The sequence below is a fragment of the Melospiza georgiana genome, chromosome Z, assembly GCF_028018845.1.
Source record: "Melospiza georgiana isolate bMelGeo1 chromosome Z, bMelGeo1.pri, whole genome shotgun sequence".
NCBI classification, from domain to species: domain Eukaryota; kingdom Metazoa; phylum Chordata; class Aves; order Passeriformes; family Passerellidae; genus Melospiza; species Melospiza georgiana.
The window spans coordinates 25,178,153-25,188,284 of NC_080465.1; the positions used below are offsets into that span (position 1 = coordinate 25,178,153).

At 46.2% G+C, this 10,132-nt stretch overlaps 1 protein-coding gene across 1 annotated transcript; it reads right to left on the reverse strand.

Annotated features, from left to right (window-relative positions):
- Nucleotides 1-554: 554 nt before the first annotated feature.
- Nucleotides 555-3,044, reverse strand: CKS2 (CDC28 protein kinase regulatory subunit 2). Its single transcript, XM_058044032.1, has 3 exons — nt 2,867-3,044; nt 1,930-2,057; nt 555-989 (listed from the first exon to the last, which is right to left on the reverse strand). Exons 1-3 carry the CDS (start codon nt 2,923-2,925, stop codon nt 937-939), a joined length of 240 nt encoding a protein of 79 aa, XP_057900015.1. The 5' UTR covers nt 2,926-3,044; the 3' UTR covers nt 555-936.
- Between the last annotated feature and the right edge of the window lie 7,088 nt (nt 3,045-10,132).

Here is a 10,132-nt window from a genome sequence, read left to right on the forward strand (position 1 = left end):
GAAAAACACGACTTAAGCAGATGATTAGTGAAGGCGCTTGGTTCAGACTTGGACAGACCTGCTCTAACCAGCCTGGTCCAGACCAGCACTTGAGGCAGACATCTCTGGTTCTTTTCCTCACCAAACTTTCCAGATTACTTCGTCTGCTCCACTAGAGCTCACATTACAGAGGCAGAGCACACACTTCACCCTGTGTGCTGGCCCTCCCACACCCTCTTACAGCTTCTGTTGGCCTTCCAAATTGTGCACAACCACAACACAATTAGCCTGTGAAATGAACCCGTTTCTCTTGAGAGTTACTCAGTATACAGAACCACCTCCCGCAAAGGCTCAGTGATAATGTGGATGCAAGACAGGAAGAGCAGGCTACAACCCCAGAGTAAAAAAAAATTGGCATTGGCAAAGTTGAACAAAGGAGCCTTAGAAGCTCTTCAAAATACTGAGTACTACTCAACCCTAAGTTTATACATAGTAATACCAGGTTCATCAAATGAGTTTTGTTTTTTGAAGCAGGCAGTCTTAAAAACATTAAATCACAACTCCAGACACTGAGGTTTCATAAAGCATTTAAAAAGTTTATTTCTTAAGCCTACTGACTACTAAACAGTTGAACTACTGGATTTGAACATACTAGACTACAGCAGAAAATTTGAGTGCAAAAGTTACAGAACACTAACAAAGTGATGAGCTAATTAGAACATGCAGCACAAACAAAATTTAAGTCAGAGAGGCACTTACATTAACAGATAAACTCATCACTCTTTGAACATCATAGCAGCCTGCTTGGAATTGCATTTGACTGAGCTTTGTTGCTGTGAATAATACAGCTCATGCACAGGTTTGGATGTATGTTTTGTAAATTTAAAGTATTCACTGAATACTACCAACATATATACACTCATATACATAGTTCCAGAAGATTCAAAAGGCCATGGCTTATTTCTGCTCATCCTTTGGAAGCGGTCTTCTGAAGAGCAGAATATGTGGTTCTGCAGAAAGAAAATTGAACAAAGTGAGTTTGTACAAATCTTGATTAAAGCGATTTCTGTAATCTTGAACAGTAGTTGAAGCTTAGTTTCAAATAAATAATTAGAAAGTCTAAGTATAGCCCCACATGTAATATTAACAGACCAAGTACGCAGTACTTCTACAACAGTCAAATTTTTATTTTTATACCCAATGCTGGCAATATCCTAAGTTTAAGAGCCTTACAGGAGGGAAATGCTAGGAAAATCCAGAGTAATGTCTCCTCACATTGGGCTACTTGATAAACACTGTTACTGTAACTTTGACAAACTGCTGATACTGTCTGTTGGGCACATATCAAACACCAACAAAATCCACCTTGGCTAATACAGCCTGCTCACCTTATAATCAGTCTTCTTAATTTTAAATGCCTCAAAAAAAGTCTAAAATATCAAATGTACCCAAATAAGGGAAACACTGGAAGGCTATGCTCATTTTATCACCTGATTCTTCAGAAACTTGGAACTTCATGCTGCTGCAATTTATCAATCTACCTGTTACTTTTTAGTCAAGCTAGTCAATGGCACAAGCCTGGAATGGCTGATCCCGTAATACCAACATCCTAGTTAGTAAGGGTCTTAGGCCTTCACACCCCATTAACTGAAATACTGATTTTTCAGGAGGCTCTACAACTAGAGTTAAAACTATCCTCTAGAATTTTCAGAGGATTAATACAGGACCTTGTCTACATGAGCATCTATTAAGTTGTTGTACAAAAAAGTAGGTGTCATAAACTCAGCTTTATGACTTAAAGATATGCTGCTCTATAAATTTGGTTCAGTCACTGCATACTCATGTTATTTAAGAGCTCACAAAAAGCCTGTTTCTATGGGCAGAGGCAGGAACATCTCCAGTCTGATATTTGACTTTTCCCTTTGCCTAATTCTGTTCAGATGTGCTCACCTGGCTCATGGATCATATAGTGAACCCAGCCAAGACTCTGCTGAACACCAAGTCGTCTCCACTCTTCTTCAGACATCAGATGAGATTTTGGCACTTGTTTTGAAAGTTCTCGTGGCAGCATCACATGTCTGTAGAGGTTTAATTATTAAACGCATACACAAAATACTATACACTAGAAAATTGGAAGATACCTGCACTGACAGTTACCACATTATGAACACTCACTTGGCCTATAAAAAAAAAACAAGAGTACTGAATTTTGGCATGAATTTGATTATGAAAGCCGTCCCAGAACCCAGTTTTAAATCACTTACGGCTATTAAACGTTACATCTGTAAAGCAACTGCAAACTGGGAGCCAAACTATCTTATAGATGAGATTTAGACCCCTTCAGACTCCAATGACTATATACTCAGAGAAACATGCGCTCCTGGCAACAGGCTGATATATCAGCTACTTGAAAAATAAGAACTTTGGACTTCTAAAGTATTTGTAATACCGATTTCAAGTCTAGAAGAGTTAAACTTCAACAGTTCCCCGTCGGCAGGGGACGAGGCTGCCCCATCCCAGGCTCTGCCACAACCTCTTCCCTGGAGTTGGCGCAGCGGGTATCGCCCCTCCGCCCTCACCCTGTGGCCAGGGCTTGTGGGGGCCGCCCACCGAGCGGTCTGCGCCAACCGGTAACAGCATTCGGTCACTCGCCCTCTTCGTCCCACCAGTCCAAAGCCTCCCGGAAAGCCCCCACGGAGGGGTTCGGCACACCCCCTTCCCGCTGGCCTTGCGCCTTCTCTGGCTCTATTCTGCCGGCGGAGCCGCCTCATTCCCTGAGAGCAGCCCGCACACCTCAACCGAGGCGCCTGCCCGAGCTGCCCGCCTATGGACCACCTCCTCCTAACCGCTCCAGCTGGCCCTCAGGCACCCTCCTACAGCTTCTTACCGGTACTCGTACTCCTCATCAGAGTACTTATCGGAATAGTAGATCTGCTTGTGGGCCATGGCGGGCGGCAGCGCAGGCTGGAGCAGCGGGACGAGCAGCGGCCTCAGAGTACTCCCTCACGGACGCCTCGCGCAGTAACTGCCCCCTTCCGCGCCCCGCACCGTTTGAATCCAGCGGCTCGACTCCCATTGGCTCTCGCCGGAGCCGGCCAATCGCGTGCCGCGCTGGCGCGCCCTACCCGAGCCCGCCTCCGCGTGACTCGCGCGCTCACCGCTCCCAACCAATCCCCGGCGGTTGCGGCGGGCGGGGGAGCGTTACGTAACAGGCGGTAGCGGTCGGGCCGACGGCGGCGCGGGCCCGAAGCGGGGAGGCGGGGCTAGCGGGGGAAGGGGCGCGGTTGATGATTGGCCAGCGGCGGCCGGGGCAGGTGCGGCTGATGATTGGCCAGCGGCGGGGCAGGCGCGGGCCCTTTCAGCCTACGGCGGGGCGGCCGGGGTGGGGCCGCTGCGCCCACGTCGCACATGCGCAGCTCGACCCGCCGCTCAGCGCTATTGCTTTGCGCTGCTGCACTCGGCCCGGCCCGGCTCAGCCTTGCCTTGCCCTTCCCTTCCCGACTTGGCCGGGCTCGGCTCGGCTCGGTCCAGTCCCCGGTGTACAGAGAGCCTGCTTATTTCAGAGTAGTGAAAAAGTCATGCCTTCGTCCTTTTAACTGAGCGTCATGTTCACTTTAAAATCGCGCTGTCCCCTCGCTGCCGGGTAGCTGCTGTAAGCCCGTGGTGCCCTGGGGCGCAGCTGTCGGGAATGGCTGCACCGTCAGTCCTATTTGGTCGGCGTGACCCAGATAAAACGCGGGGTGCAGGTGTGCCCAGAACTGCGGGCAGCATTTCAGTTACAGCAGTTTCAGCATTGAGGATGTTACAAGCATCCTTAACCAGAGAAACAAACCATGGAATGCTTCCCTGGGAATGCGCGCATAGCAGGCTGCCAGGGTTTGCTGGGAGGTGCTGTGGCTCCCCAGATAAGCCGTGCTACTTCTGCCCTGTGGGATGAGATAAGCACGGTGGGAGAGATCAGCCAGAAAGAGCGATCCCGCGGTCGCTTTCATAGAATCATGGAACCAGGGAGTGGTTGGAAGGGGCCTGAAGGATCACGTCGTTCCAGGCACAAACCGTGGATACATAGGGACACGTTTCTCCAGGTCAGGTTGCTCAGGTTGAATACCTGGCTGTGAAAACCCCCGGGATGGGGCACCCACGGCTGGCCTGGGCAGTCTCTTCAGAGCTTCACGCCCTTGCAGTAAAGAGTTTATTAATGTCTAAATTCCTCCCACTCTCCATGCCCCCTGCCCGTGGTGTACTCCTCTCTCCTCTCCTCTCCTCTCCTTGCTGGGCCTCTGCAGAAAAAGGGAGCTAAGTCTTTAAAGAAGTTTTTGCTTCCTTGGTGCTGCCAGAAACGTGGGTACTGCCCGTGGTTATGTAATGCATCTGTCTGAAAACAGTTCTGATGTAGGAAAAAAACCAAGCAAATCCATGTGATGCATGACTGCTGATACACATGCGTGGGTAATAGGTATGATTTTTTTAGTAGCATTGTTTCTACTGGCACTCCAGCTTGCCTTAAACAAAAAAAGTTTAAGCCAGTATCACACCGTGCAACCATTAAAAGAAGTGCTTCTCATAATCTAGCAGTAATATTTTTCTCTTAATTTGACTGCATATTAGAGCTTGTTAGGCACAGGTCATTTACAGGAAAAATGAAGTCTCCGTTTTTGAACTGGTATAGCTGAATGTGTGAAATCTACATAACAAAGGAATTTATATTTCAGTATAATTGTAAAAGTACAAACCACCTGCAAGTTTTCTGAAGTTTTGATTAGGTTATTCAAAATAGACAGGAGTTTTTTAGTGTAATTTCAGACAGCACAACTGTTATTTTTATATACTTGAGGCAAAATGTACACAATGATTTCTGTTAGGAAATGTGTAATGATGAGGAAGAAAGATCAAACCACCATGATGGTGGATGAAGGACATTTCCTCTCTGTGTCTTCTTTTATAAGCTTTTTGCTTATCTCATGCATACTGAACGTGAGAGAAAATTGGTCTTTATATAAGGCTGTGTGTAAGCCTTTCTCCTTTGAGTTCGTTCAGAAGTGAAAGGGGACATCATGCTCTTGACCAACCTGATAGAGAGCAAGGGAGAGACCAGTTTTTGCAGAACTTCAGCAGCTTTTGGCTCCAGACTCTACCTTGAAAGAGAAGCAGTTAATGTGTGGACTGGGTGTGCAGACGGTGACCTCAGGTGAATGGCCAGGCCCAGAGGATGGTGACACATGACACAAGTCTGTTTGGAGACCAGGAAGTGTCCCAGGGGTCAAAACTGGGCCTGAGCCCAGTTTTTAACATCTTCTTTAATGACTGCATGGTAGGGCAGAGTGTACTCCTGACAAGTTTACAGGTGACACCTAGCTGGGATGGGTAACTGAGAAACCACAGAGTCGTGCTGCCCAGTCAAGGAACTGCAGAAATAGGCTGAGAGGACCTTCATGAAGTTGAGGGGAACAGGTGGAACAAGGTGAAGAGCAAAGTCCTGCACCTGTGGAGGAACAACCATAGGCATTAGGCACCAGTACACGGTGGGAACTCCCCAGCTGGAGATGTATTTTTCAGAAAAGGAACCAGGGAATTCTGATGAGCCCTGATCTGAATGTGACCCAGCACTGTGTCCTTCCAGTAAGGATAGCTGGCAGTGCCCTGGGCTGCAGTAAGGCCAAGTGTTGCCAGCAGGTTGAGGGAGGTCATCCTGCCCCTCCATAGAGCACAAGTGAGGCCTCTGCTGGTGCCCAGCTTTGTGCTCCTGACTGCAAGAGAAAGGTGGAGCTGCTGGAGAGAGTTCAATGAAGGGCTACAAAGATGAAAACCTGTGTGTGAAAACCTGAAGGCAGGAAGCAAAGAAGACCAGAACCAGGTGGTGCCCACTGGCAGGCCCAGAGGTAGTGTGCACAAACTGAAACATGGGATATTCCTTATGAACGTCAGGAAGCCTTTTTTACTGTGAGGCAGATGGGACACTGGCACAGAGCTGCTGGAGTCTCCAGCTTTGGAGACCTTCCAAAGCCATCTGGACATGATTCTGAACAATGGGCTGTAAGTGACTCTGCTTGAGCAGGGATGTCAGACCCCATGACCTCCAGAGGTCCGGCCTCAGCCACGCTGTGTGGTACTGCGTGAAACAGGCGCTTCATCACTGTCTTCACGATACTGTTACTCACAAAGGCTGTGTCAGTCACATTGCAAAGAAGGAAATAAACTGTTCTCTACAGTTTGGAGAGAACAAAAATGCTTGAACTTTGTCAAGGCAGCTTTGTCTACACCTAAGGAAACATTTCTTACCAGTACATAATTTTAATGTCTTAGAACATTTCCGGAAAAAAAATGCTTTCTGCAGTAATGTTTTAGGTCAAACTCATCCTGTCTCTTTCTTTGAGCCCTGCTTTCTATGTTTGTGTCAGTTATGCTTTCCCACGGCAACTTTTGCAAATACAGAGTGTATAACAAAAGTAATTTTTTTCTCTCCTGATCTTTAGAATGACCTTTTAATTTTAATTGTTATATGTTTTCATATTTGAAGAAGTTAGTTTCTGGAATTAAGATTATCAAGTGGTGACTTGAATCCTCACTCCAAAGATTCTGAACCAGGTAAGAAGTGAGTGAGACCAAAAATACCCATATTTATTAAAGCAAAAAGCTGCTCAGAAGCTTTATCATATACTTTTGCCTCAGCATGTTGAAGGCGTGTACTAAAGCATTTATGAAAGAAGTTTGCCATAGCACAGATTAAAAAGTATCCCACATAGCCTTGGAGTATAGGTTTGTTAGGAGAAACGTGAGCGAGCTGTGCGACTGGAATGTAAGCTTCTGCTCAGAGACCTGTCTGATTAGGGCAGCAGCTGTGATTACATTGCTGTTGAAACACAAGATAAAGTGGCAGAACACAAAGAGAATATTCTTGAGCGTCCCTCCCTCCTGTAGCTGTAACACAAGTACGTATAAAATGGAGCACTATTATTCTGCACTCTGTATGTGAACAGCCTGACTGTAGCATAGAGGCTCTTCAGAGCTAAAGATGGACTATGAACTTTTTTGTGGGGGGTGATTTTGTGTATCTAGAGAGGAACAGGTTTAAATCCTCTGTGTGACCTGTTTGCTTGTTACTAAGGCCATCCACAGAGATAGGTGGGTAGTGTTGCAATGAAGGGCACCTTAACTATTGCATATGGAAAGTTCAGGATGTAAGTTATGGTATATGGAAATATTTTCTGTACTTTTTGTCAGAAGGGGGAGATGAAAAAATTGCATAGCAGTCTCTAATTAAAAGTCTCTGCAGCTTTTCCTGTTTAGTTCTGTGAGATATTTTAAAAAAGAAAAGTTTTATGTACTTTTACTGTGCTTCAGTTTTCAAACATGTCCTTATAAAACACTAATGTCAGATGCTTGAAAGTATTTTTCTGAATAGAATAGAATAGATCAGAGTGAAGGAACCTTTTGTACTCTCTTCATGAGTCATAATCATATACACAGTTAATAACTTTTGAGTAATTTGAATGTGAATCACATTCATAGCACATATAGACGAACTGTTATGTATGGTTTTATATTTTCAATGTTTCTTATGGAAGCAAGGTGTACACAGTTGTAATTCTCATTAGTTTTGATCCTCAACTGGCTTTTGAACCTATTGGCTTGAACTTAAGACAAATGCTGATAAATTATTGCAGGTTTCATGACAACAGGCAGGCAAATTGAGCGGAAGAACTCTGGTGGGGCATGATGTTACAATTAAAACTGCACCTTACTAGACAGAGAATCTAGTAGAGACGGGACAAAAAGCTTTGCATAAATGCTTCCGGGGTAAATACCTTTTTACATTTGGTGTACATGCCTTCTGAGACTGCAGAGCCACAAACCATGAGTCCATAGAAAACAAGTCTCACTTAATTCTTATACTCAGTAAGGTAACTTTCTATTTTTTGATTTTATTTGATGGCTTTATATAGTGTTTGCCTAGTATTCAGCAACACTAGTTGTCCCCAAAGCACTCTCAGGCTGCTTATATGTGTAGTTTTAATGATATTTGTCTCTGAAGGTTTGATCTTCAGAATTTATCTCAATTTAGATAGCTAAATTTGGATTTACTTAATTTGAAGGACTTTATCATAAGTGTTTAGTTGTGTGCTAATTAACATTCCCTTAGTAGATGCAGAGGATGGATTATTTTTGTTTTGATCTGCACAAAATTGTGGAGAGACTAAAGAATGATGCTATGGTTTGATGATAATATGGTTTGACTTTGGTACTCAGCACTGGTGAGGCCCCACCTTGAATTGTGTGTTCAGCTCTGAGCAAGAAGGATATTGAGGTGCTGGAGCATGTTCAGGGAAGGACCATGGAGCTGATGAAGGGACTGAAGCACAAGTCCTGTGAGGAGCAGCTGAGGGAGCTGGGGGTGTTTAGCCTGGAGGTTCAGGGGAGGCCTTATCCTTCTCTTGTTGACTGTGAATAAAACAATGTAAATGTTGAAAATAATCCAGTTGAATTGCTGAGGGTTGTCCTCTGAGAGAGGATAAACTCCCTTGAAAAATAGAGCCAATTTTGATGCATGCTCCATGCAGTTCCTATGCTGGTTCAAGAATTACATTTTGAAGGTCTTCTTGAATAGATTATTGAATAAATTATTCCCAAGTCATAGAAGTGCCCAGCTTGCAGGATAAATATAGAAATACAGAATGTCTGTGGTCCATTCAGATCATTGCAGAGGTTGGAGGCTATTGTTGATCTGTGTCATTTCATTGAGATTTAATTCTCTCAATCTGCTTTTATGGATCTTATTATGGAAGTAGTGATAAGAACCTACTCAGCCCTGGCAGACAGGGATGGGGAGCAGAACAGACCCCTGCAGTCCAGGAGGAAGCAGTCAGTGGCCTGCTGTGCCCCTTGGACACTCACAGTGAATGGGACTGGATGGGATTCTCCAAGCACTGAGGGAAGGGAGGAGGAGCTCACCCAGCCACTCACCATCGCTCACCTTCTGTCCTGGTTAACCAGGGAGGCCCCAGACACCTGGAGGCTGGTCAGTGTGATGCCCATCTGCAGGAAGGGTTGGAAGCAGGATCCAGGGAATACAGGCCAGGGAAGGTTATGAAACAGATTATCTTGAGGGCCATCATACAGCACATAGAGGACAGCTAGGGAATTGGGCCCACCCAGTCCGTGTAGGTTTAGGAGAGGTAAGTCCTGTTTGACCAACCTCATCTCCTTTTATGACCAGGTGACCTGCCCAGTGGATGAGGGAAAGGCTGTGGATGTTGTCTACTGGGCTTCAGCAAAGCCTTTGATACTGTCTCCCAGAACATTCTCCAGGAGAACCTGGCAGCCCACAGCTTGGACAAGGGCTCTGTTTGATGAGTTAAAGCAAAGACTGAACCCAGAGAGTGGTGGTGAATGGAGTAACACCCAGCTGGTGGCCTGTCACTTAGTGGGGTTTTCCAGGTCTCAGTATTGGTGCATCTCCTATTTAACATCTTTATCAATGATCTGGATGGGGAGATTGAATGCACCCTCGGTAAGTTTTTGATGACACCAAGGTGGGCAGGTAAGTTGATCTTCTGGAGGGTAGGAAGGCTCTGCAGAGAGATCTGGATAGGCTGGATTGATAGGCAGAGGCCAGTTCCATGAGGTTCAGTGAGGTGAAGTGATGGGTCCTTGTGTCACAGCTCCAGGCAGTGCTACTGGCTGGGATCAGAGTGCAAAGCAGCTCGCTGGAAAAGGACCTGCGGGTACTGGTTGACAGTGGCTGAACATGAGCCAGCTGTGCCCAGGCTGTCAAGAAGGCCAATGGCATCCTGGCCTGTATCAGCAATAGTGTGACCAGCAGGACCAGGGTGGTGATTGTCCCCTGTACTCAGCACTGGTGAGGCTGCACCTTGAATTGTATGTTCATTTCTGGGCCCCTCACTGCAAGAAGGATATTGAGGTGCTAGAGCATGTTCAGGGAAGGACAGTGGAGCTGATAAAGGGACTGAAGCACAAGTGAGGAGCAGCTGAGGGGACTGCGGGTGTTTAACCTGGAGGTTCAGGGAAGGCCTTATCCTTCTCTGGAACTGCCTGACAGGAGGGTGTAGCTAGCTCAGGGTCAGCCTCTCCTCCCAGGCAACCAGTGACAGGACAAGAGCACATAGGCTCCAAGTGTGCCCAGGGAGGTTCATGT